General features: G+C 40.2%; 1 protein-coding gene across 3 annotated transcripts; it reads left to right on the top strand.

The window, feature by feature from the left end:
* The first annotated feature begins 232 nt into the window (after positions 1-232).
* Positions 233-27850, top strand: pacsin2 (protein kinase C and casein kinase substrate in neurons 2). 3 transcript variants are annotated; one of them, XM_084710801.1, is made up of 12 exons: positions 233-392; positions 10810-10901; positions 11172-11328; positions 11438-11673; positions 14851-15006; positions 15647-15822; positions 15930-16050; positions 17983-18030; positions 20426-20556; positions 24639-24785; positions 26719-26900; positions 27149-27850. In XM_084710801.1, exons 2-12 carry the CDS (start codon positions 10845-10847, stop codon positions 27259-27261), a joined length of 1524 nt encoding a protein of 507 aa, XP_084566927.1. In that variant the 5' UTR covers positions 233-392; positions 10810-10844; the 3' UTR covers positions 27262-27850. The 3 variants fall into 3 exon arrangements, with proteins under 3 accessions (XP_084566927.1, XP_084566928.1, XP_084566929.1); XM_084710802.1 differs by lacking the exon at positions 17983-18030; XM_084710803.1 differs by lacking the exon at positions 24639-24785.

The following is a 27850-nucleotide window of genomic DNA, read 5'->3' as shown; positions in this document are numbered from 1 at the left end:
TGATAATGTCGACCCAAACTATGATCTGTCCTTAACTCTGACCAAGTGTTTTTGTTCCCATTTCTATCCACATCTAAACCACGACGCTGTCATATTCTAAAACATCATTATTTTGTACAATAAAGAAACTGCGTTTACAAGTATCGCGAGATTTTCCGCAAATTTTGGGTGCCCTTCTAGACATGAATACGCTGGCGCTAGTCTTATTTTGAAACTCTTGACCGGATATGCTTTGCCGCACTGCGGGTAACTGACAGTTGTGTCAGTCAGTCAATCGATGGTGCCGCTGCTGAGTAGAAAAACGGGCGAAAAGAGATTTGTAAATCGGCACCAACAGGAGAACCAACTCCTTAATTAAACACAAACCATCGAGTGGAATAAACCCGTGCCAGGTGAGCGCAAACCGAGACTTTTGCGATGTCACTTTTAACTTTTTACAGAAGGGGCTTTGGCTAATATCGCTAACATCTGAGCTAGTTTGGGGCTAAGTAAGTAAGTTACTTTCCGATGGGAGGAGGATGGTAGTCTGGTGTTCTTGAAAACTTAATTGAATTAAGTAAAAGCTACGATAATGGCAGCGCTTGTGTGATGAAGTGTGTAATAAGACACAAAACTGAAGTTTAACTAGTTCACCGTTGACAGTATCTACAACATGACTGCAGTAACTTAGGTATTTCAGGGTATTAAAAGCCCAAAGACTTATGCTAAGCTAGCACCGTTACAGAATACCACTGTAGTTAGTTAATGTCGGACTTTTGGTTGATAGGAACTAGCTTAATTCTTGCTTCAGTCTGTCTAGGTCTCACAGGGAGACACTAGTGTTCAGTGCATGGAAGGATAAAGGGCGGGGCAGGTTTCGCAAGTTAAGATAACCCCCTGCTCCGTACCATATCATTCTGCATGACATGCTAACAACATTACATAATTTGGTCATTTTTCCTATGGAGAGATGGATGGTTCAGTTCATGTAGGCTGCCTGGTTTCGTTTCAGGGCTGCCCTCTATGCTCCATACTCCTCTGGTCCAGTCAGTGATTCAGTTTGCGCAGTGCCAGCTGGCTGCCAAGTCCAGTCCAGACTCCTGTACTATACATTTAACCCAGGTTACACTGGAAACTGTACATTTCACCCAAAAGATAGTAGTGTGAGGTTTCTCACCAGAGCCAGTGGCTGTAATATATTGAGCATTTAGGGTTGGGGTTAGGGTTTTTCTTTTCTGATGATTGAGTAATCGGTTTGAGTAATTTTTCAAGTAAAAAAGTCAAACATTTCTGATGTCAGCATCTTAAATGTGAATGTTTTCTGGTTTCTTTACTCCTCTATGACAGTAAACTGACTATTTTGGGGTTGCTGACTGACACATTTCACTGTGGGCTTTGACAAACATTGATCAGCATTTTTCACAATTTTCTGACATTTGAAAGGCCAAAAAAAGTGGTACCAAGCCACCCCTATATATAACTATAAATATGATTTAGTATACATAAACATGTACACTTGGGCGATGATTTTTGCACCATTATTTTCATTTTCACTGAAAAAAGTCATGATTATGTGACATTTGTTGGGGTCTGTACCAAGTAGATATGCTTTCTTACTGAGGCTGCGACTAATGATTAGGCATATTGTCTTTGTCAGTTAGTCTGTCAATCAATTTCTTGATTAATTGAACTAGTTGGTTGCTCTATAAAATGTCTGAAAATGGTGAAAAATGTCCAAGATGATCCCATCAAATGTCTTGTTCTCTCTACAACCCAAAGATATTCAGTTTACTTTTACAGAGGACTAAAGAAACCAGAAAAAGTTCACATTTGAGAGGCTGAAATCAGAGATTTGATTCAGTTATCAAAATAGTTGGCAACTAATTGTTTAAAGAGTTAAAGATGAAAAGATTTGTAGGCCAGGGCATCCCTGCAGTACTTCATTCTAACTAAGTTTTATCACATATTTTCTTTATCAAAACATGGCAGCTTCTGCAATTTGGAAATGGCACTTGCACATGCTGTGATAATATTTTGTTTAATTGTGCAGCCCTATAAATTATCTGTACAGAAAGAAATGACAGCTTTCTCATCAGAGTCAAGGTGTTGTTGGTAGCAGTTTTGAGCATTTACAGTCCAATCCTTGTTAACATGAGGTAATGAATCACGTAAAACAGGGAACAGAGAACCTTCTGACTGAGAATGACAAACAGTGACCAGTCATGATATATTGTTATGAATCAGTGGAAGTCATGCAGCTGTCATGCAGCTGGAGTATTTAGGCGTGCTTAGCGATCATATATCTGTATCTGTGTGTGGTTTGTTGGCGGTGTAGTGTTGTCAGGGTAAAGCAGTAGTGAAAGTTCTGTGAAAAACCTGCTGGTTCCTTTTTTCTGGGGGGGCATGTGAACTGATCGCTCCGTCACAGAACTGAGCTAAACTTAGAATGGGTATTCCAGTTTAGGCTGATGGTGCTGCTCTCCATTTAGAGAGCTCTTTACTTGTGTGTTCTCCAAGAGCACACATGAAACAGTTACAGGGATATGAGTGAACATGATAGACTCAACCCAAAGCTGGAATCCAAGTATCTGAGAAAGCAGGGAGGCTGTTCTTTACACTGATATAAGTTAGATTTAGAGGTGCAACGATTAACTGATTTGTTGTCATCTATTTAAGTAATCGCCAACTATTTTGATAATCATTTCAAAATTCTTGCTTTTTTAATAGGTATATTTTCTGGTTTATTTACTCCTCTATGACGGCCAACTGAATGTCTTTGGGTTGTGAACAAAACACGACACCCGAGGATATCATTTTGCTGTGCTGGTCAGACAAAACAAGCAAAATGCATGAGTCAAATTTTCTCTATTTTCTGATGTTTTATAGGAGGGTTTTGCAATATAGCTGAAAGATTTAACACGCTAAAATATGTATTCTGGTGAGCTGACCTGTCCTTTTTTATTAACAATTTCCTCACCGTCTGCATTCATTTTCTCACTCGACACTGTTTCTGTCAATATGCTAGGCTATTTATGAGCCAGTGCATATCTGTTATGTGCTTTCATTGTGGTTTCCATCTAAGTGAAACTATTGAACATTTTATTGAATTATTGATGAAGTGCCAATTGCAGATACATATCTCTCTTGTTTTATTGCCTGGGTCCATTTTATAGCCTGAATATTAATCAGTTTACCAAGAAAATTACAGCTGAAATGAGACAAATTAATTTGTAACAGCTTTGATCATTGATTATTTTAATTAATCACTTTTCAAGCTAAAATGCCAAACACTATATTCTTCTTATCTTGGTTTTCTGTCATTATTAACTCAATGTCTTTAGGTTTTTGGACTGTTAGTAAGACAAGACAAGACATTTTAATGTGTCCCCTTGTTTTCTAGGAAATTATAAATGGCCATTTTTCTGTTGTGAATGCAAACAGGTGTTAGCTGCAGCTCTTAACCACAGGCCCTCTGGTTATTGTAAGTGTGCTAAAGCAGCTCCAGAAAGCTTCAAATGCTGAAGTCAAGTTTTAGGTTCCTCTGTCAATGTGTACACGGCGGCACTTTCCTGAAAAGTCTGCAGCTTTAAATGCATCACATGAGAAAGACACGAGTGTGTGCAGGACAGGGGCTTCCACAGGAAAAAGTGGCCGTCGGTTACGTCAGGATCTCCCCTTCCCTGTCATGTAATACCGAATTTCCCTCCATTATGTTCCTCTCTATGCTGTTGGGCCGTGTCCAGTGGAAAATGCCTGAAAGTGTGGAACAAATGCCATTGTTTCTCCCTGACCATGGAGCAAGGGGTTTTCGAGCAGGCGGACTGGTCAGTTATGTTGAGTACAGTTGACCTGGTGTTGATGGACCAACGGTTTCATTGTCCGGTGTTTTGGAGCCTCTTAACCGCAGCTTGGAGGTCTGACAGTGATCTCTGATCGAGAGAATCCACATTGATAAACACCATATTCCTGTGAAATCAGCAGTCCCGTGCAGCTGTTGAGCTCACATGAGGAAGGAGGGCAGAGGTGATTGACTGACAGGGAAAGAAAATCAAGGTCACGACCTGCGATCGCCATGGAAACTTCTGACCTTCAAGCTTGTGTGCAACAAGAGAGAAAGAAGCAAAGGAATGATTGTATTTTTTTCTTTCATAGCCCAGTAGGGATTTAGCAATGTCCTGCTGTGAAACTGCAATATTGAAGGGATAGATCAGCTCAGCTGCACTCCCTGCCTGTGAGATATTGCAGGCGTTTTATGCAACAAAGGAAGGAAATGGAAACAGACGGAAAAAAAAATATCCCCCAGTCACACAAGCAATTTTCACGTGATTAAGACATCAAGGCATTGTGAAGTCCAGCACTACCGTTTTTTTTTATGCTTGTTATGTAATCATGTTCTCTTTCCTCAATCCCTATGACTACCATTTGTACACGGTGAGTTTAGTTTTTGATTTTAGGTAGCGGTCAGTAGAGCTACAGCTAACAATTATTTTCATTGTGGATTAATCTGATCATTATTTTCTGAATTAATTGTTTGGTCAGTAAAATTCCGAAAGCAGAGTTCACTTTGGAGCTGCAACGATGAGTTGATATCTACAACTATTTTAATAATTAATCATTTCTGCCCATAAATCCCTGCAAATCTTGCGCATTGGACCTTTAAGCCATGTCTTGAAGCAAAAAGTCATGTAATCTCATTTAAAACAGAAGCAGCAGTGTGTGTTCTTGCTTATATTGACAATGATGCAGAGTCGATGAGGCTGTGAGGTTTCAATATTTAGCAGGAAACTAAATATGACACAGTGACCCTCTGGATAACTGCTCTTACTGTGCACACATTTCTCCTCTCCAGCAGTTACTGATTAGTAGGCCGGCCACATCACAGCAGAATGAAATGTTCACACTCTGTGACATTAGTCTTAACATTGTCCTTGCTATACTGTGTTGATAACAGTTTGTTCTGAAGTGACAAAGCACCACTCAGGTTCCTGGTACTCTGATTACATTTTTCACCCAATAACATAAACACACACCGCTTCAGGGCAGTTATGCATGTGCCTGTCAGTCACGTATGTGCTCATCTCTGCTTTCTGTGTATCCTGTTGTTTCCTGCTTCTCTGCTCCATTCATGACGCTGTTTCTGTTTGACAACCACCAGAGCACTCTGAGAAACATAAACACAGGGTGAATAGAGAGAATATGCTCTCGTACACAAGCTGGGTCTGTGTTTTTTTTCCAACATGTTGCACACCTTGTCCCTTCCTTTTGTTCTTCATCTATTTCCAATCTTCTCCCCTGCGCAGCAGTCGGAAAGGTCACCAGCAGCTCATGTGTCTGTTACTTAGACATGACTCAGGTCTTCTCGTTTCCAGCAGCATAGTACAGTAACCTTTCATGTGCTTTTAATAACACGCACATGGTCATCTCTTGCTTTTGCTGTCTCAGTATCTGCAACCTCTTTAGCTTCCCCGCCTGTTACAGGCAGCTGTTGCTCTCTGAATCATTACCCACAGTATCAACAAACTACAGATATTTGTTAACCCTGCTTCACATGTGTGTGTTTGTCGAGTTCAAGATGGGTAGTGACAGTGTGGGAACTTGATTAACTCGCCAAGGTTCATTTTGGGCATGGTAGCACTGAGGAATGCATTTGTTCACTTCTATCTTAAGGCTGTTGTCTGCAACCAAATTCCAGCATGCTCAGTACATTTGCTTATCAGCCTTAAGTGGATATCATTGTTGCATTTGATTATGTAATCACTAAGCCTGTAATGTAAGAACCCCAATTCAGCCAAGTTTCAGCAGACTTGATGAAATCATGCATTTGTTGCCAGGAAAGACTGATAAATGCCTCTATTTGTCACCTAAAATTTAGATGACAACAACATGATTGCTCCATGTTGCATTCTCCACAAAACTCCTCCCTCCCATTTGGGTTTTTTGAGGTTGCGCATAGCAGCACACAGTGTTGGATTTTCTGGCGTTCTCCTGCAGAGTGACAGATTGAGTGGACTTCAGACCTCAGCTCAGTCAACAGCATTGTTTACAGTACTGGGTCAAGCCGCAGTTGAATTGTTTAATGCAGTCCCCATGTCCTACAGAGCCAAGGGTGTGCAGACGGCTGTTCCTGTTTGCTCTTGATTACATCAGGTCTGGGAAACAGCTTTTGTGATGAAGGAATTCCCAGTGAATTGTTGTGGCTTAAGATTTGTAGGCCTTGCAAGATCAATTTCCATACATCTGCATCCATATGGTTTGCTAGTAGAAAAACTCGAATAGAAAGCTCCATATAGATTCCTTGATGGACAGCTGGGTGATACTGTGCATCAGTTGGGGTTGGGAATCTCTTGCTGCTCCTGCAGCTGCTCACATTCAACCGTCATCACCAAAACTCAAGAAGTAGCCTAGTTTATAACGTAAACGCCATGCACGTGTTTATGGCTGTTACATGTCACCATCCATTTGGTTCAACCATACGGGACGTACAGACGGTCTTACAAAATTGTTACAGGTGATCATAATGTCAAGAATTGTTTTTTAAGTTTATGATTATTTACTTTTCAGCATCAATTAATAATCTTTCAGGCGACAATCGCAATGCATCTAATAATTGATTATTTCCATCACATTAAATTTCAAAATGTTCTTGTATGTAAGTATGTTCTAAAAGTAGGATTGTGATACCAAAAACTCAACATACATGGGTCATAATTGATAACTGAAAGGGATTGTTTACATTCTATACGTTATTTTTTTTAAGAAAATGTTGCATATTATGCCTTTTGACAAAAGTCACTCGATCTCAGCCCTTACTTGGTGTGCAGATTAAAAGAGTAACATGTAGATTACTAAAACTGTGGTCATGCTGTTGGTGGGAGTTTGTGCTCAGTGGCGTTTAATGTCAGAAGACTTGTTGCCATGTTTAGAGAAGATATTTGCGGCTCGTTCCGTTTGTCCCTTGTGTGTCCCTCTCTCGTGCTGCTGCAGTGATTGGTGAATGACGAATATGGACAGCTGGTAGGGAAATGGAGAAGGGACAAGTGGACAACACCGGGCTGGATAATGTGTGATTTTTCATGCTGAAAAAAAAGCTTCCGTTGTTTTTCTTTTTCGACACACATAATGTGTGAGTGATTACTGTGATAGGTGAATTACACAGTCCACACAGCACATTAATATTACTGCTTAAGTGCTTAGGGATTAGTGGTCATAACCCCAAAAATCTTCAGTTAATTGTCATACATGACAACAAAAAGCAGCACATCCTCACATTTGAGCAGCTGTACGCAGGTCACAAAATAAGTACCAGCCACCTGCCAAATGCTGGAACTCACTCACTCTCCACTCACCAGCCAAAAAACAATGGCAATTTATTAAATGCCTTGTAAAATTTGAGTATTTACTAGCAAATTGGCTAGTTGACATTGGATGAACAAGTTCACTTTGCACCCCGGCTGGAAGCGGTGAAATTTTGAAAATTTTGTGTGGGGAAAAATGACTGAAACAAATGATCAAAGTAGTCAAAAATATTGTGATGATCATTGTATTTGATGACTACAAGATGCTCCACACACAGTTGTTATCAATAGCTATCTTTTATGAGGAAGTTGAGTAAAATTAAATGTACGGTTTTCTCTAGAAATAGTGGCAGACAACATCTGTTTTTGTGTGTGAGGCTGAACATTTGTGTGTGTTTGGCTGTTTGACTGACCTGATTGTAAACTACAAACACAGTTAAAGGGAGAATTGTTCCCCAGCTAGAAGTGACCACAATACTAGCCTCTGTCCAAGTCCTGCCCTGGAGCACGGGCCACTGACCATTGAACAGCACACACACACACACACACACACACACACACACACACACACACACACACACACACACACACACACACACACTATAAGCACCAGCCCTCATCCTCTCGCTGCCTCACTCAATTGAAAGAGGCTCTGTGTGTTAATACTTGGCACTAAAATGCCTCTCGTGTGATCTTATCACACAAGTGGACGGCTCCGAATGAGACATGGATATTTTGATAAATATTGATGTTTGAAAGAGTGTAATTGACCATCAGACTGGTCTTAAAGATGAAAAGAACAGTGAGTGATGGAGAAAGAGAGACGTTAGTGTCTTCATTTGGCCTGTTTGTTATCGGTATCAGTAAAAGGATGGGAGATGAGTACCAAGAAACTTCTGTACAGAGATGCCAAAGATCAAAATTACATTTTTATGTATTTGAATTTCATTTATATTTATCTATCTTTTCTTAGGGATGCACACAGATTTTTTTTCTAGCCCATACTAATAATAAGTAACCTGCTTGTAATGGCCAATATTGATATGATAACCGATGATTTCACATTTTCGTATTTAAAAAACTTTATATAACTTGTAGTTTGTGTACATGTGAGGGTAAGTGAGCAAAGATGGATGATTTAATATTTCATGGCTCTGAATGCACCAAATCATTTCACTAGTACAACAGTAACTAGGAACAGTTCTGACTCTACAAATGTTAATGTATTATTTAATTAATTAAAAAAACCCTTCACAAATATACCTTGGCTTTTATATAGCATTTTGCCTGAAAAATGCTTTGACATAATCTGTCAGATGAGATATTATAGCCAGTATTTATCAACAATTATTTAATTGTTGGGAATAATATCAGTTTCCCTTTATTGGTGGTAACAACAAAAAAACCACCACAAAAACAAAAAAGAACAAGAAAACCCTGAACATCTGCTTCTATAGTGTTATCAGATTTTTTCATCCTTCACATATTGATGTCTGAATCACATCAAAGATCCTGTCACTCAAGTGTGAACAGAAATGTCTCTCTGCCGTTGTAACTCTTCATATAGGCCTATGAGGGGAAAACCCCACAGTTGATTTGTTTTTTCATAGGACTCGCTGCATGGCTGAGCACAAGGGCTGCAACGTCAGTCATCATTGTTTAATTCGTTTAATCAAGCAATTAATCAATCATTTAGTTTTTTTAACTGTGGATAATAATGACAGATGTCTGTCACTCGCTGATTAATCTTCAATAAATTGTTTTAACTCTGTTTAGTGGTTGTAGTTTTCCTTGAGGTGCAATTGAATGCAAGCTGGAAAGTAAAATCCGATCTTGAGCGGTCACTCGAGATGCATTTTAGACGAGTTCTGACGCCTGCAGTCTGTCCCAGCTGGACGTCACAACAGTCTGAAAATATATATGGTTACAAGATACTGGGTCTGAACAGGGCCAGTCAGTGGAGAGAGGAGACGCTCCAGACTGATGGAGAAGGGAGGAGAGGAGAGGAGGAAGAGGATGGGGGAGAGGAATAAAGAGAGACTGTTTTTGGGGCCGTTCAGTTTGAAATGATGGACATGAGGAGAGGAGAGGGGGAGAGGAGAGCAACAGAGGACTGACTGTCGAACCCGTGTGAAGGAAACGGAAGCTGCCCGCTGTGTGCTTCTTGACAGTTTCTTTTTCTCTCTCTGTCAGAAACACACACACACGCGCGCGCATACACGCACACACACACACACACATCTATATTTCAGCTGAGACTCAATGTGCTGCCAGCAACCACTGTGGTTTTAGTTTTATCAGTGATGGTAGTGAGGTTATAGAAATGGATGAAAACACCCACCTGCTGTCTAGATTATCAAACCAGATCACACACACCCCTCCTCCCCTTCCATGTTACTCTGTATCACTTCTCACTTCACTCTTATTAGTGTCTGATCCACACCTGTAGTTCCTGAGAAGTGGTGTTGTGACCAAACGTTAATGTCGGCTCGATGGTGTTGTCCCTCAGCTGTTGGTTTCATAGTAACAGACTGATTGAAAGGTGTTTTCCTCCCTGTTTGTTTTGTGTATTTTAAGATCTCCTTCCCCTTAAGAAGTCTAACCTTGACAATATTGAATTATCTGTGCAACGATAGAGGTGTTTTCACATTCCTCCGCCGAAGGAGGAGATGTGTGTGCACTTCCCTAAAATCTGAGATTCAAATGTATGCTAACTTGGTACCTAACAAAGTCAAAAGAAAACCTGAAACTGCACTTGACCATACTGAGAGCAAGACTTAGCATTAGCTATACCAGCCACTGCAGGTGGTGCAACAGACTCTTCATCTGACACTGGGTCTGACTAAGACTTAAACATGCATGGCTAAATCTTTCCAATGTTTCCCTGACGCTAATGCTTGCTAATGTGGTTGCAGCCAAAGCGCCCCCCCACCCCCCCAAAAGCCAAAGTTTTGTTTTCATTATAATCATGATAAGTAAAAGAAAAGAGTCTTTACTCAACTGTAGAGAGGGCAGGAAGAGAAGAAGAAAAATAAACTCCTGCACAAGGTCAGACAGCTTATTGATTAAAAGCAGTACTGCCACTAATGATTATTTTTCCTATTTTTCTTTATTATATCCTATAGACCAAGGTGAAGTCTTAAAATGTTTTGTTTTACCAAAATTCCTAAATCCAGAGGTATTCAGTGTACTGTCATGTATGACAAGTATCCCTCACATTTGAGAAGTTTTGAATGTCAAAGTAGACGATTGAAAACTTGCAAAGTACCGTTTTACATTACCAGTCCTCCCGTTCTTTTGTGTCAGTATAGTTTTGTAAAGCTGTTACCAGAAAATCAATCACATTTCTACCTCTACATAAATGAATATGGTGATAGTTTATCACTTTTATGGTTGATTTCCTCTCTGTTAAAGGTTCATGATATGATATTTTTTTGTGTGTATCCCTAAAGAAACTTTCTGTTTATAGTAGCATTCGTAGGAAGTGAGCTAAGAGGGTGTTTAATTATATTCATTGTTTTCTATGTTTTTCTAGGCCCTACACACTGAGTGTAACTCAGGGCAGCAGCGATGTCAGGCTCCTACGATGACTCCATGATCGATGTCTCCAGTGACAGCTTCTGGGAGGTGAGGCGCATGAATTCCTTCCTAAAAACCTGAATACAGGGTCACAATTGTTCCATGGTGAAGTTCTGTTGCTGGAAACTGCTGTGCTGAGATGACCTTTATATCTCAGCAGCAACTGATGAAATAAAGAGAATAAATCCAGTACATCTTATCTACAGTGCATCTGCAACACAATAATGCTCCCATAAATTATTAAAAATAAATATTTTTGACCTCCTTTTCAACTGTCTCTCTTCATGCTGTGTCTGTGTCTCTGTTGCTGGTTCTCAGGTTGGTAACTACAAGCGAACAGTGAAACGGGTAGACGATGGCAACCGACTCTGTAATGATCTGATGAACTGTATTCATGAGCGGGCACGTATTGAAAAGGCCTACGCACAGCAGCTCACAGAATGGGGGAAACGCTGGCGGCAACTCATAGAAAAAGGTATGAAATATAACAAACTTTAGTTTTATTTTCCAGAGTCATTAGAGTATTTTTCCATAATCCCCGAAAGCTTTCACACACACTGACAAATAAACAACTCTCTCCTCAGGGCCTCAGTATGGTACGTTGGAGCGGGCCTGGGCTGCTCTGTGCACGGAGGCAGAGAAAGTGAGCGAGCTCCACATGGAGGTGAAAGCAGCACTGATGGGAGAGGACTACGAGAAGCTGAAGAACTGGCAGAGAGACGCCTACCACAAACAGATGATCGGCGGCTTCAAAGAGACGAAAGAGGCTGACGACGGCTTCCGCAAGGCTCAGAAACCCTGGGCAAAGAAACTCAAAGAGGTCTGGAACTCAGAGGATATTAAGATAGTATGATGTGCAGTAGGTGGTGGTGCCTTTTTAAAGCAAGTTTGATAACACTTTCTTTGACGCCAATGTCTTTAATACAATATAATGAATTACAACTAACTATACAGTAATATTTGTAATTATAAGAAACCAGAAAATATTCACATTTCTCTGAAAAAATTGCTCAAACCAATTTAATCGATTATTAAAATAGTTGCTGATTATTTTAATAATCACTACTACTACCCAAAAAAGTGACTTAATTACAGTAATTTGAGTTGTTGTAATTAGTTACTTCCACCTGTAAAATGCCAACTATGATTATACATTGCTATAAGCACAGAAATAGCACATTCTAAGTATGTTTATAATCCTTTTTGTCACATGGCTTTGTTAAATACTCCATTCTGATTGGTCAGTTGTTATTTTAAAATTAATAATTTGTATCAAATTATTGATTTCTTAAGCAGGATAATGCACAGTGAGCAGGTCATAAAAACACGTGTGGGGGTCCTGCATCACCCTGCAGGGATTTATTTCAAAATAACGACCTTCTCACTGTACAATTATCCTCACATAATGCATTATAGACATGGGCGTCATACAAAGTGTTACTCTAATTTCCATCAAACTTGTTTTTTTTACTATAAACAACTAAGCAGTTACCACAAGCAATCCATTTTCAAGTGACTGATTACAGTCATAACTGACCATTTTACCCTTCAGTTCACTTGATTACACATTACTGACTCACTATTGTTTTCCCTCCATGACTACCTGCCTGCTAAACAAAAACAGAGTAGAAGCACAACTGCAAATTCTTGAACTCAGACAAGCAGCCACAGTGTGCCAAGGTGGCAGCCAGTTAGTGTATCCTGTAGTTCTTTGACTGTCGGTGTAAAGGAAGGAAGCACTGAGAGCTTTCAGGGAGACGAGCACGTCTTGGTTCAAAATCAGGTCAATATATTTCCTACTACTGCTTCCATTTCAGCAGCGTGTTTACTCGGCAGCACTCGCATTCCTTTCTGTTTGTGTGCTTGAATATAAGAGCGTGCACATGCAAGTATTTGTATGCTCAAAGCCTTTAGATGTTTCGCAACCTCCGGGCTCCTTGCCCCCATTTCCTGTGTGATGTCACCAAGGGGTGGTGACATCCTGGGCTTGTCATTGAGCAGGGACAGAACAGTGCCGTTTTGTTGCCATAGTGATTTATTGATTGACCAGACAGACAGGGACAGACAAGTGGTGGAGGGCAGGGAGGAAATGAGGCTAATTAACTGGTCTAGAAAGCGCGTAGCTAACGTGGGTGACGTAGGCAGGAGGTCAATAACAGGCTCATACACTAATTTGGATACAGTATTTGACTTATAGTCCTGAGCTATCACCAATAGAGGAACGCTCAGCTGTCTTGCATCAAATTAGGGTGGAGGACAGGCTGCTGTCCTTGTGTTATAAGTGCCCTCCTCTTATGTCAGCATGCTTTGTTCAATAGGGACATGGCTGCTCTGGCCTTAGCCCAAGTTACACCATGCACTGCCCAAGACACTCTTCAAATAGAGCCACCATGGATGAGTTCGCTTCCTCAATTCTTATCTGTTAGAGTTTAAATATAAACAAAGCGACAGAGGAGCGGGTAATTCCTGTTGCCATAAATGTTGCACATATAAAACTTATCAGACATCAGTGTTTCCAAGGTACCTTATTATTCATTCATTCCAGTGTTGATGTGTCTCGGGTCTCATATTGCCGGTTTTCATGTGATTCCAAAAATAATGAATGACGCACATTTTGTCAGGCTTTTAGGCACAGAAGAGAACAGATGTTATCAGCCTCACTAACAAAGAGAAAATAAAATAAAATTTCCTTGAAGAGGTTCTCCGAAATGACAATGAAGCAGCAACATTCATGTCTATTTTGGGAACAGATACAGGGGGTGAAGGGGGCCGGAAATCCTGACTTGGATTTTAATGCAGTATTTTCAGAGTTTGAAGTTTGAAACTGAATGAAATTGTAATTGCATTACTTTCATAAAGAGCATCCTTATGATAAATACAGTTTTAAAAGAAGAAAATAGTAATTAAAAGTGGATCATTAACAATAAATAATGTAAGAGAGATATAATAAAATCAGTGAAAATAACAACAGTGTTTTCAGAAGAACTGTGGACCAGAAACCTGCCAGTAGAGCTCAGCTACAAGCCCAAGACATCGCTCCCAGTGGGAGTGACGAGAGTTCTGGTTCAGGATTGAAGTGCATTAACTGCAAATTTTAGTACTCAGTCGTACACACATGAAAAAAGAAACCTGGGCTCAAAAAGTGCTGCATTAGGGACAAAGCTAAGATCTTCTGGCAGTTTATTGCAGGAACAAACAGTTAAATGCTGCTTCACCCTGTTTGGTTTGGATTCAGGGCTGAACCTTTAATTTGTCGTCCTTCTGTAGAGGCCTATCATGAAACTGGTTTATAGCACAGCTAACATCTAATTCAATATGTTGATAGTGGATTAATCATTTTGATTATATGTGTATAAATATATAAATTATCACAGCTGTACGGTGCTGGCTTGAAAATACCCCTTGAAAATTCTTGAAAATCCTTGAAAAGAAGTTTTTTTAAAACTTTGGAAAAGGTATAGAAAGATTGGATAGTTGACAAAAAATTATGTTATCATGTTTGTTTTATTTAAAGAACAATTGACCTTGTATGTTGCAGCTTTATTGATCAGGCATAGTAGCTTAAACACAGGTGTTACTAATTATACCCTTTATGGTCCCGTTTCATTTAGTGTTGCAGAGCCTTTCCAGTGAACCAAAATTCTCAGTAGCTGCTGTCTGACTTTGTTTGACCTAAATAGAACAAAATCTTAGCTAATATCATTAATCACACCTTTGTTTACCTTATAATTCTGTGATAAAGGTCTATGCACATTAATTAATATGAACACGGTTTATCATGTGACTTAATTATGTGACTTAATCATAAAATATTGTTGCTGGATTAAAAACTACTTTTAGTCACAGACGTTGGCTAATTTTCCAACAGTTTAATCCAACAAAGATATTATAACTAACATTTAAATCTCTCAGTCAGACACCAATCTTTAATAACTCTCCACAGCTGTTCCAAGTTTGGTTACAAGTCTGCCTTTTATTTTATTGATTAAATCCACAGATGGAGACAATGAAGAAGGCTTACCACTCCGCCTGCAAAGAAGAGAAGCTGGCAGCCAGCAGGGAGACCAACAGCAAACTGGAGAGCAACAACAACCCGGAAGCCCAGAAGAAGCTCCAGGAAAAGGTGGAGAAGTGTCAGCAGGAAGTGCAGAAGGTAGGGCTATTTAAAATTTATGTGGGGTGTCAAGATTGTATTGTACCTTATCTCGTGAGAGTGTAATATGGTGTGAGCCCACTGGAAGTTTAAATCTTTTCTTGTGTACCACGAGTAAATGCTTATAATAAGTAGTACACCAACCCATTAAAGACCGTCTTTCAGAACCGGAACAGCTAAACCCCCTTTATTCTTTGGGAGCTGCAGAGTTTTGTGCCTTGTGTCCCGTTTATTCACTGCTTGTAGAGGTATTGACTGAAAAAATGTACAAGCCCCCTGGGAATACATTCATCTTATTTGATTCTATATGCGAACAAAGATTGAATATCTGCCGTCATCACCTTATTGTGAGGTCCATAATTAACTTCTGCTAGCCTTGATAAATCTTTGGATATATTGATTTTTTGTCCCAACCTAGCTGGTATGTTTCAGAAAGATCTTGAAGGGAATTATAGATTAAACTAAAAACTGTCTTACTTATTTTAAAAACATTTTTAAAGCATTTCAACCAATGCTACTTAGACAGAGGAGTATGGTAAAGATTGCATTGAGCTCTTTAATACACAAGTACATCATCAGGAATTCTTTTTTTTTCTTTAAATGGGTTTTAATTGTCACTTTACTCTTCCCTTACTCCCAGACTAAAGAGCGCTACGAGAAATCCCTGGAAGAGCTCGACAAGTTGACCCCTCAGTATATGGAGAACATGGAGCAGGTGTTTGAGCAGTGGCAGCAGTTTGAAGACAAACGCATCCGCTTCTTCAAAGAGCTGCTGCTGGAGGTTAAACAGCACCTGGACCTATCAACCAATCACAGGTCAGACGCAGGATATTGTTCGTGGAGCTGATTAAAAAAAGTGCTATGAGAGATGCGTGAGAGTTCAGTTTTCACTTAGAAGATAATGAACAATATTTTCTCCATAGATTCCAGACAGTCTATCACACGCTGGAAGACACAATCTCTGCTACTGATGCTGAAGAGGACCTGAAATGGTTCCGGTCCAATCAAGGTCCCGGCATGCCAATGAACTGGCCCCAGTTTGAGGTACTACACCTTTAATTTATACTAATAAAAAAGTAGAATATAAAAGAAGGAGGGCTAAATGTTTGATGAAGGAGGAATGGGGCAGAATCACCCAGAGTTTATTTCAATACAAAAAAAAGATTTCAACACACATTAGGTTATGGTCCCTCATTTTTAGAATATTTTACCTTTCTGTCAGACAGCATTTTCTGACAGAAAGTTGCTATTACATGCCGGCCGCCATTTACCATAGGAGATATACAGACTGTTGATAAGTACCTCCACTTCATATAATCCAAACTCTCTCTTTAAGGAAGTCCTATATTATTTATGAGGTAATTATAAATGAATTACAGTATGTACTTATCTTGAGATGCTACTATCTCCTCTTGAAGACCATTGGTGTTCTCCTGGGCCAAGCTGTGAGAACCGCAAGTTATAACGACAGCACAAATGGACTAATAAGTCAGGCTGAAAAAATGCTTCAGGAAAAAAAAAAACATCAAAGGCAGCATTGCCATAGTTTTTAGCAGTGTTGCACGTAGCCCACGCAGGAGTTACTGCCCAGTATCATTTTTGTCATTGAACTATTCTGTTTGGCAGCAGGGGTGGAAGTAAATCTGCCCTTAGCAGTCACAGTGGCAATGAGAGGGATGTAGTTTATGTCATCTTCTAAAAGGGGAGGGACTGGCAAAGAAAAGTCGCATGTGCTTACAACGCCACAATTTATGGTGTTGTTGAGTGCTCTTGCAGGCGTAGCTGTTCCAATGAGGCGGCTTCTTCCACTTAGGTCATCACCAGGCTGTTTTTCTTTCTGAGGACTGCTTTGTTTTTGGAAAACTTTTTAAGAAAAATAATAAATCTTTCCAGTGACAAGATACACACACACACACACACACACACACACACACAGCCAAAAAGAGCAACACTTAATCTGTCAGACAGCTCCAGCAGAGTCTACAGCCCAAAGAAACTTGATTGAATAATGAACTAAATGTCAACAAATATTCAGCACGCTCACATCTTAATTATTCTGCAAGCTACTGGCTCTTTACTTTATGTATCTTGTTACAGGTGTAATCTAGAATAATTTGCTGGTGTAAGTCATTGCTACATTCACAAACTAACATTTCTGCAGCCAACGCTTTGGCACATTGAACACGTGTCGTATACAAACTGTTAGCAGACCAGCTGCTGCAACACTACGCTTCCACTATAATCAAAGAAAAGAACTATACCTGCGCGTAAATGGCACATACAAACGTAAATATAGACAGCCTTCTGTTTATATTTTTTCACACTGATCTTTGGCGTCATGTAGGCCAAATCCCAGTGTCCACCCTCACAGACTCACAGACTTGGAGGCACGTAAGTCCCCAAGGGTTTAGGGCATTTCTGCAGACTTGGCCTGAGGGACTTACCCACAATTCAGAGTGTTGTGATGTTAAATGTGGGGTCACTAGGGGAACCCCGTGAGCATTTTTAAAAAATGGTTCATAGATAACGGCACTCTTCAATACCTGATTATTTTGATTATTCTATATGCAAAGTTTGCTATTCACAAACAGAAATTGTTTAATAGATAAGCGATCAGAGCTTAACAGCCTGTCAGCATTTATTTTGCCTCTACCAGCTGGCAGGTGCTTAGTAACTTTATCTCTTATAAAGCCTGCTGTTGTCTGTAGATGTTAAACTACCCATGTTACTCAAACTCGGTGAAAAGTTGAAGCTTCACAGCGGTGTGCCGGGTCCAAAAACTGAAAAAAACAATCCCACGCATCCCAAAACAAAAGCTGAGTCTGTAGCCAATAAAAAGATCTGCATATGAGACATGTTAAGACATGTTAAGTGTAGCCAAAGCGTTGCTGTGTATCTTCTACAGTTTTAGATTTAGACTGTGTTGTCCACATTAACCCAGCTCTACACCTGCTTCCCTTTCCCCGTGTCTGACAGAATTTGGACTGGTCCCATCCTCGCTCCTTTAAGAGAAGGTCCATTGTAGTGAGTTCTGCATGGGAGGGCTGTTACTTTCACAACAGCCACGGGGGGAGATCTTTTTTTTTCCTAACAACACTCACTCCTTCCTGCTTCCATCTGTGTGTGTGTGTGTGTTTGAGGTGATTGTGTTTGTATCTTGTTTTCAAGTTTCAAAAAATATTAATGAGACAAAGAAGCACGTGGCACATAGAGACACCACATAGCTGTCCACCTAAATGTGTGACATATCCACCTCTGCCCTCTCTATCTGATAACCACAGCCTGTTTACATAGTTTTTCCAGGATACCAGAATTTCTAGAATTACTCCATACCACCATGAGGCAGCTTCGACTGTCTGTTCTTCCTCACCTTTGAACTCTGACCCCTCAGTGAACCCTGCAGTATGTCACATGATGCCACCATGGCTCAGCAATGAGCCTCACAGGTCATGAACCAGACCAAGAGACCTTTTGATCTTTAAGAGTGAGAGACATGATAAATCAGAGGGGTCAGATAAGCTTTTTGGAAAGCTCTGAGGTTGTGCTTACTAGTATAGTATATCATTTATATAAAAGAGAAACAGTATGACTGCTGTCTGAATAATGGCGACTTACTTGTGACATCCAGCTCTAACACAAGATTAATCTCATGCTGTTATGTCATAGTGGATACTAGAAATTTCCCTTATTGTTCAAAGAAGCTTTTTAAAGCTAAGTTAATCATTGCAAATGTCTTGTCCACAAAAACCAAAAGCCTAGATGGGTTGCACCAACTGGTCACTTTACTAAACCTGGTGCTAACTCTTCCTTGAGACCAGTTTTTAGAATGGACTTCATGTCAATTAGCAGTTTAGGGGCTGCCCCGGACTAAAGATTTTTGTAGTCGACTAGTAGTTGTCAGTTCAAGCCAATAGTTGACCAGTTGTTGCATGTTTATGATATTAATTTAATTATTCGAACGTATATGTTAGGGCACAAATTGAGCCGCGTGTTAAATGCTAATAGAAATAGGAGTAATAACTCTGAATATCTTGCAACAACCAGCAGCAGAATGAACATTTTGTTAATGCATGTCAACATATTAAAAGCTGACACAGCTCTCATTTTTTAAAAGAGGAATTAATGACTTCCGACTTCACAAAAACAAATATTTGTAGACTTATCAACACTTTGGATGATGTGTACTTGCTATGTGTACAGTTGCTAAGTTACAAACTCGCTCCTCACCCGCTTCATGCCTCCTGTTCCCACCTGAACCGGCTGTGTCTTCACTGTCAGAGTCCAGTCAGAGTGGCTGTAATGTTAAATTTCCTCTAATGCTGTGTCCCCCGGCTTCCACTGATCACAGAGGTTGTATCCTATAGGACAGCTAACATGCTAATGGCAGCTACAGCACAGTTAGCAGCAGTTTGCTGGAAAGAAAAGGTCTGTGTTACAACAATAACCTGGACCTAATGGCAAGACACAGCACCTGAATGGATTTTTTTTCTGTGACAAACTAATAAATGAAAACATGGTTGACCAACCAAATTTTAGCCTAGATTTAGTTGCACCCAGCCTTACCAATGCACATTCATGTGAATGACCATGCAACTATGGCCGAGCAGCGTACGTTGCTAGGATGCACAGTTACTCATTTTCCACTGTTTGCTAATCTGTAGCTAATCATTTCTGATTTTTGCCAACATAATAGAGGATCAAAGAAAAAGAAAAGGCAATTTCACAGATTTGGGGACAATAAAGATAAAATAAAAATCGATAGAGCTGTACAGACAGCACAAGAAAACGCTGTCTGCCAATTTGAAGATGACACGGGAGGATTTTCACTCGTGTCCCATCACACAAAAATACTCCTGTCCTGTCCCAGCTGCATGATATAGTAAAACTTAGTTCTCCTTCGCCTCCTTAGCCTAAGATTAACACCCGGTCCTTTGAAGGCTTAAACCTTGATGGTGCAACTGGGGTGACTGTCAGGTTGGAAAGTTAAAAAAAAATTAATAACATTTCTAATTGTCTATATATAAAGCAACCGTTTTCTTTTCTATAGCTGTATCTTTTATGGTATTGGACCGTCTCTCTTTTCTCCCTGGTTAGCTTCTGGTGGAGGGGAGACTCCTTGGTGCTGTATTTCTTTCCATCAGATGATGGACACTATATGTGTCTCTCATTTTATCAGGCCTACACTGTGCTGTATAAACACACATGCATGTTAAGGTTTCAAAACCCAGAGTCAGTGTCACAGCCTGAGAAATGTTTGACACATTTTTGGACTGTGTTGAAGTGTGTGTATATTGCTGTGCACATGCCTGCGACTTCTTCTCCCACTACTGTCTGTGAAGGCATGTTTTCAGCCACTTAGTTGGCCAGTTTTTTAGATGTAATGCTCGACTCTGACGTGTGTCTCTGTTGTGTCCACCAGGACTGGTCCATAGACCTGAACCGAACCCTCAGCAGACGAGAGAAGAAGAAGCCGTCGGAGGGCGTCACTCTGACGGGCATCAGTCAAACTGGGTCAGATCAGCCTGTTCAGCCGGCCAAGACCAGCAGCAGGTAGACACCCGATCGCTCACTGACTCACTTTTTCTGCCTCTGACAAACACACAGGAAATTGAGCATCTGTTCCTCAATACACACACACACACACACACACAACACTCTCTGTCTTCCTCATCCAAACTCCCCACATCAGAGATAATCCACCACACCGCACATGTCGTCATACTCCGAAGGAATGCTTATAAAACGTTACATAAGAGGGAGCTCCATGAGTGACGTGTAGTTGTATGGCCGTTTCCATGGTAACGGTAAACATTTTGTTGCAGTTTGTTGGGAAAGAATTCGTCCCCACGAGACTGGAGTCGGCTGGTACATAGTTGACCTCGAGCCAAAAAGTAATGTGGAAATATTACTCATACACACACAGAGAGGCCTTCACAGCGTTAATATTAGTGCTGGAAAATTCAAATAAGTCGGGATTAGTGGTCAGCTCAAACACCTGAACCAAGTTTGTGATCAGCTGAAAGAAATATTAAAAGAACCTTCAGCTAAATTATGTTTTTATGAATTTAACGTACTTAAGCAAAGTGTCGGCAACAATTTCTAGTATCTGATTTAACCCTCTGACGATCCAGTGACGTGTAATAGAATTAGATCGCTCTGTCAAGGTTTTCAAGCCACTTCATGTTTGATTTTCAGCTTTTAGTAACATGATGTAATCTTCCTAAGCTGAGATATGATAAGAACTCCCTGCAGAGAAATGTGTCTTTGGTGTTGTGGCAACAGCACCAAGGACATAACAGCAGTTCATGGAAACGACAACAAGCAGCTGATTAAGATAAAAGCTTGTCATGCATGCATCATGACGGTGGAAAAAAAGCAGACCACAGTCAGTGTACAGAGATACGTTTGTAAAGATGTGAGTTGCAGTAAGTTTTACTGAAAAATAAGAGATGAGCTCAGCCCCTGCATCATTGAGCCAATCACAGACATTTATAAATGCAGTAAAACTACTGCACAGAGTGCAACAGGATAAAACAAATAGAAGCCTACAAAAATGCACAGGGATAACATTTCTTTGAGGAATTATGGATAAAGGGAATCATAAATATATTTTTATATTAGCATTTGCACTACATGTGACAACATGCGCTAGTGGTAAAGGTGAAATGAGTGGTTGGTAAATTTCATTCATAGTGGTCTTTAAATATTAATTTGTTGAAGCCTGCAGAAACCCAGTCTAAACTAACTTGGACAGATGTGGAAGAGAGTGATAGAAACGGAGGGCAGGTGACACCAGACAGCTGCAGCTCAGCATGAAACATGTTCCACAGTGCGCTGGGATTTTCTAACTAAATAATAAGCAGGAGGACGCACTTTTGTTTTCTCTGACTGTGTGAAAATCGGATGTTTTTACATCATAGATGATGTTGAAGAATAGCATTGAAACATTGATCTTTCTGGTAAAACATTCTCATGTAGGCTGATATTGAAGTTTAGCATGCTGCTGAGCTGAAAAAAGGAACAAGTTGTCAAATCTTCATCCTGACAAATTTAGTTCTACAGATAAAAGCGTGAGTTGGGTACAGCCCTAGTATTTATTGTTCAGAATTTTAAGCAAGTTTAGCTGTGATTATCTCGTCTTGTGTCTGGCCAAGTCTCTTAAAATTACTTGGCCTCCTTGACTCTTCACATTCCTTCGCAGCTTGGTAATGAGTTTCCCTCATTTTAATGTACAAACACCTGCTGTCTCCTCTTATCCAGACATCAGTAGGAAGTGGTGTGCACATGCAGAAGTGATGAGAGCACTGGAGGAGTGTGTAGAGGAGTCAACAAAGGGAATGTCAGGCATGGAAAGCATTCGACCTCTTAACTAGAGAAAGTCGACCGCCTCTCCCCCTGCCAGCATTAACAGGACATTGTTTTCCTGTTGTTTCCTACAGTACATCTGTGGGTGTGACTGGTGAATAGTAGATAGGATAAATCGGAAACAATTTGTATTATTTTTCTTAAGTCACAGAGCATTTACTGAGGGTCAAACTCAGACTTCAACATGAAGGTTGTTTGACTTATCTTGATTTCTTGATTGTAGTTACAGTAGTATTTTATCAGTCTCAGAACGGCAGCTCTCATTCGTATCAACATATCCTTGACTTTTCCCTTATCTGTCATCTGAAGCTTGAATGAACGTGGTTTTAAACCCACTCTAGTGCAGCTCTATGAACGCTTAGTGTCATAGTTATAAGGACAGGATTGTTTGTTGACTGAAACCATCCAAAGTTACATTGAGCCAGACTCCCAGCAGAGCAGTGTTTGCTGTAATAACTCCTCAGGCTCAACTCGGGGAGCATGGCATGACTATGCAAACAAAGGCGTTCACTTTTCTCCGCTTCACACTCTCAAGGGCCAATTTAGAGCTACTGCTGGTCATGGTCTAGTGATTCTGTAAACAGGGAGTAGAAACCCTGTGTTTCCTCTGATACAGGTGGAGCGTTGTTGCACCTTTTGTTCCTTGATGCAGAAAGTGACAATGGTCGGAAGTTAACTGCCCTCATGTGACTTCTAAAGAAAGATTTTGCACCTACACAAGCCACAGCTGACAGTTAAATGTTGGATGTGTCCCACAGGAACTGTGGTTCGATGTTTTTGCAGCTTTATATTAATTATGATGTACATGACTGTGAGGTTTAGCTGAAACACTTGAGTCAAAACAAGTGATGTTGTTTTTGTTGTGTCTTTTGTTTCTCTGTTTAGCCTAAAACACAGTTGTTTTGTTTACTGTTTGTACTGCCTTGGTGGTGTTACTGATTTGTATTATTACATAAAAATACAATAATTACTGGGTTCTCTATCTCTTGAAACAAAGTCTCAATTAACCGTTCGATAACCCCCATCCCTGCGTTAATGTGGCTTTGTGTGTAAAGTTAGACTCGTGCAATTTATGAACTGTCACCATTCTTAGTCATTTCTGTAATAATCGGTCCTTGATTTCCAATGGAGGGATACAAAAGCAAGCTTCTCATTTCTAGCTGCAAACTGACAATTTTGCAGGCTGAAATGAAGGCTGTGGCTGGCCAATTTTTCTTTTTTATTTTCATTCTTTTCCAGCTGTAAGTTAGTTATCTAGCTAATTAAGTTACTTGAGTTGGCTAAAAACGTCTCCATTTAATTAGTCTTCAAAATTAGAAAAGAAGCATTATGCACACGTGCAGGGAAAAAACAATGCACTTTTTGTAATTATAGATTAGTAGTAGCTTGTTATTTTAATAAAAACAACGTTGCATTTAATATCTTTTTTTCTGTAAATTCACTCCTCTTAAACAGCCTGAGCTAAAACATTTCAATAAAAGAAGTGTCTCTGTGGTTAAAAACAGACATAACCAATGATTGGGTTCATTAGCCTGCCAATAAAGTGATTAAGTTTATTGGTGTTTACAATGTTTGATCATTTGATAGAGTCTTTATTGGTTAATGTCAAAGGGTCGGATTGAGGCCATTAAAGGACCGAATTTGGCTCACAGGCCGCCAATAAAATAGGCCGCAGTATGATAGCATCCAGGGCCAGCTTTCACTGAAGAAATACTACACATTAACACTGTTTCACATAAAAACTAGTTATAGCTAGCTAGTTAATAAAACTGCTCCATGACCTCGGAAGAAATGCCTACAGTGGTAGGTTGTAAACTCATTAGCCAGGTATGCTAACACAAGCAGATAAACATGTGGCTTAATTCTTTCATTACACTGTTTTTGGTTTTCAAAAGGCACAAAAAAAAAAACCTTTCTCCTTAGAAGTTGCATATTGGTCTTGTAGCAGCCCCCTGCACAGCCCTTCATTATCGGGGGAAATCCAAAGCTTTGCAGTTTTACGGTGCCTAGTTACGGTTGCTAAGCTAAGACTGGAGAATTGCAAACGGTCACGGTTTCCATCTGCTGCGTCACAGTATATCCCTGTTATAACAGGTCCAGATTATATCAGTTAAAAACACACATTACCTATGAGCATCCCTGTTGCCTGGTTTCATCACAGTTTGAATTTTGTCCACAGGTCACATATGTCACAGGTGTGTCTTTGTGTGTGTGTATGTGTGTGTGCATGTCAACAACCCATCTCTCACTGTGTCCCATGTCGTCAGCCTGACTGTGCCCACTAAAACAGCGCCAGTGGGCTCAAATCCATTTGAAGATGACGAAGACGAGGAGGAAGAGGAGGAGGAGAGGGTCGTGGAGCAGCAGCAGACCACAGTCAACCACAACAGTGTGAATAAAGAGGAAATAAAAACGTTGGTGAACAGGAGAAATCACTCCGCCCAGCCACAACCTCCCCGCCTTTTCTATTTCTATCTTTTTTTTCCCCATGGATCGCTGTCTGTGCCGCGTCTCTCGCCATTTCTTTTGCTCCCTTCTTCTTCATAACCTTTTTTCCTCCTCCCTCAGGTGGCAGGTTGTTGTTGTTGTTGTTTTGCTCTGCATGGTCAGTGGAATGGCATTGCACACTAAGCCAGTGTGTGTTTGTTTATTTGCTCCTAACAGTGCCATGTCATGCGCATGGGGGCGCATGTCTCTGCTGTGGGAAATCCAAGATGTTTCAGTCTTACAGTCAGATCTGATCATTGACACATCTATATGCACATGTGTGTGGTTCCATTTCCAGGCAATTAAAGCAATAACTTGGATTATTTGATGTGGGGTTGCATGAAGTACTTATCTACAGTCAGTGTATTTGCTTCAGTAGATGGAGGTCGACAAGGCCCCACGTTAGAGAAGCAGAGAAGAAGACCAACATGAAAGCTAAGTAATGAAGTGCTGTGGACAGGACAGGACAAAAAGGTGCAAATACACTGAGAGAAAAAACAAAACAAAACATTGAAACAACTTAGAATTTCAAGGCATCTTACTGCAATAGATTTTTGATTTTTGAGGCCAACTCTTAAGTTTTGAAATGAACTAGAAAAAGTTTTGCCAACTTATAATCTTTAGTTGAGATAATTTATTTTTCTTAGTTGGATCAACTTGAATCTTTGGGTTTAAGAAACTCCCCCCAAAAAAATTGTAGTTCAGAATTTGGTTGCAGTGAGTTGTGAACCTTATTTGTCATCGATTGGCTGCTTCAAAATTACATGGTTTTAATTGAAAATATTAACCATTACTCACTTTCAATTCAACTAGTTTACTCAGTCATGTTTGAAATACAGTTTTTTGGGTTTCTATGACTCAAACGTTCAAGTTTACCTAAAGACAAAAAGTAAATTATCTCAAAAGATTAGTTGTTGGTAAAACTTTTTCAAAACTTAGTGAATTTGAGTTAAGTACACTTAAACTGATAGTGTACCCTGTCCACAGCTTAGCTTCCATGCTGGTACTCCTCTCTGCTTTTCCAAACTGCGGCCGTGCCGACTGCCATTTGCTGTAGACATCGGACTGACGATTGATAAGTACTTCATACAACCCTACATGAAATAATCTGAACTATCCCTTTAACAGGCTGTAAAAAATTTGCAGGAAAGAACAAGATACAAATATGTGATGTCCATCTTTGGGAAAACCATCATAAATCAATCAAAATATTTACATAATTGCAGAAGAAAGAAGCTGTGTCAACAAAGATGCTGTCAGTAGATCTGACTGTAAATCTTTTATGTGTGTGCTGGTGTGTGTTTATTGTTTTTGCAACTTTCTAACTCTGTCAGAGCCGAGTTTCTCTCTGGTGTTTAGGTGGCTCCCTCTGTTGGCCGCTCAGGTTAAAATCCAATCATGCATTCACAACAATGATTTGTCTTGCTCTCATGTTGCTGTTTTTCTCATGTGCCTTTTTTGATATGTGGTCCTGTTGTTGTGTTGCATTGCCTTCCCTCAGCATTGTGCACACTCTCACTTGATCTTAAAGCGTCATAAAAGCGTGTTTTTAAATCACTTGTCATGCTGCCTAAACCGAATGCTTGCTTTGTAGCACTGATGCCATGAGTAAGCATGTTCTCCACTTATTCAGAACTGAAAGGAGGATGTTTTTGGAACAAATCACAAAGCTGTCTCCGGATTTATAGACACACTTTGGGCTTTTTCTGTGTTTTACTTTATGTTACTTGGTGTTACATTTATTTTCCTCACTTTTCTAACTTTGACCTTTTCCCCCTGCTTTGTCCTGTCGATGCCTCGGACCCTGAGAAAAAAATAAGAATACATTCTCAAAGTCGCTCTTTTTGTCTGTCCATGCAGTGCGAGCAGCGTGGAGAAGACTCCGGACTGGTCGGACGAAGACACAAGTGGCAACCCTTTCTCCACCAACGGTGACGGGAATCCATTTGAAGACGAGCCGGCCTCTCCAGTCGTATCTGTGCCGGTCAGAGCCCTGTATGACTATGAAGGACAGGAGCAGGATGAGCTGAGCTTCAAAGCAGGTACATAGTGGGAACGCTGGGAAAGATTTAAAAAGTTTGAGACTATAATTCTGTCAGTCCTCAGTCAGTTCTTGAGGCCGTATTACAGAAACTTCTGAACTTTTCTGTTTTATGTCTGGAGTGATTCCTTGAAGAACTTGAACAAGTTACCATGTTCACCACAGTTAAGCAGGATCTACAAGTTTGTAAGTTTCTGTAATACAGGTCCTGGAATGCAGACATTCATCCCTTCCTGTTTCTTTCTCCAGGGGATGAGTTCACCAAAATTGGCGAAGAAGATGATCAGGGTTGGTGCAAGGGCCGGCTCAAGGATGGACAAATAGGCCTCTATCCCGCTAACTACGTGGAAGACATCCAGTAATGAATCATCGCAAATGAATAAATGTGAAGAAGGAAGAAAGTGGCGTGTTGCGAAATGACTGTGCGGCTGGAAACGAGAAAGCTCTGCTTTGTTTTCGAGTTTCTTCTCCCTGTTGGCGAGGGCTGGACCGGTGTGGGAGAAGGACGGTGAAGAGAAGAGAAGTTGCAGATTATAAAAGGACCACTTGAGATATTGATGCTTGCCACAGATTGACCCTCATAGTGCAGAGATGGAGATTAACCACAAGTTTCCAGATGATTCCAGACGAGGAAGATCACAGATAAAAATTGCTGTCAGTGTAAGATATGTTATGTTACTTAGAATCCCATTTATGCTGTTACAAAAATAATAGCTTTTCAAGTATATATTAGATAAGATTCAATGAAATCTGAGTGTGAATTTCTGTATTGTTTAAATGAAACACTGGGATGACAGTCTGACAAATTGTCTTGCAATGTTACATAAAGCCTTAAAGGGATATTTTGGGTTATTTGAAGTTGGATTATATGAGATATTTATGCATAATCATGTATAACCTGCAGTAGATGGAGGCTGGCATGCCCCCAGCTTGGAGAAGCAGCAAGAGTAC

Source organism: Lutjanus erythropterus, chromosome 22, assembly GCF_056507025.1.
Source record: "Lutjanus erythropterus isolate fLutEry1 chromosome 22, fLutEry1.hap2, whole genome shotgun sequence".
Lineage (NCBI taxonomy): Eukaryota > Metazoa > Chordata > Actinopteri > Lutjaniformes > Lutjanidae > Lutjanus > Lutjanus erythropterus.
This window is presented reverse-complemented; position numbering and strand designations above follow the sequence as displayed.

Bases quoted from the DNA above. Each gene is read 5' to 3' on its own strand.
- pacsin2 (XM_084710801.1), top strand. From the start codon at position 10,845: ATGTCAGGCTCCTACGATGACTCCATGATCGATGTCTCCAGTGACAGC. The intron at 11,329-11,437 runs GTATGAAATATA...CTCTCTCCTCAG, and splicing joins GCGGCAACTCATAGAAAAAG to GGCCTCAGTATGGTACGTTG. The intron at 15,823-15,929 runs GTCAGACGCAGG...TTTTCTCCATAG, and splicing joins GACCTATCAACCAATCACAG to ATTCCAGACAGTCTATCACA.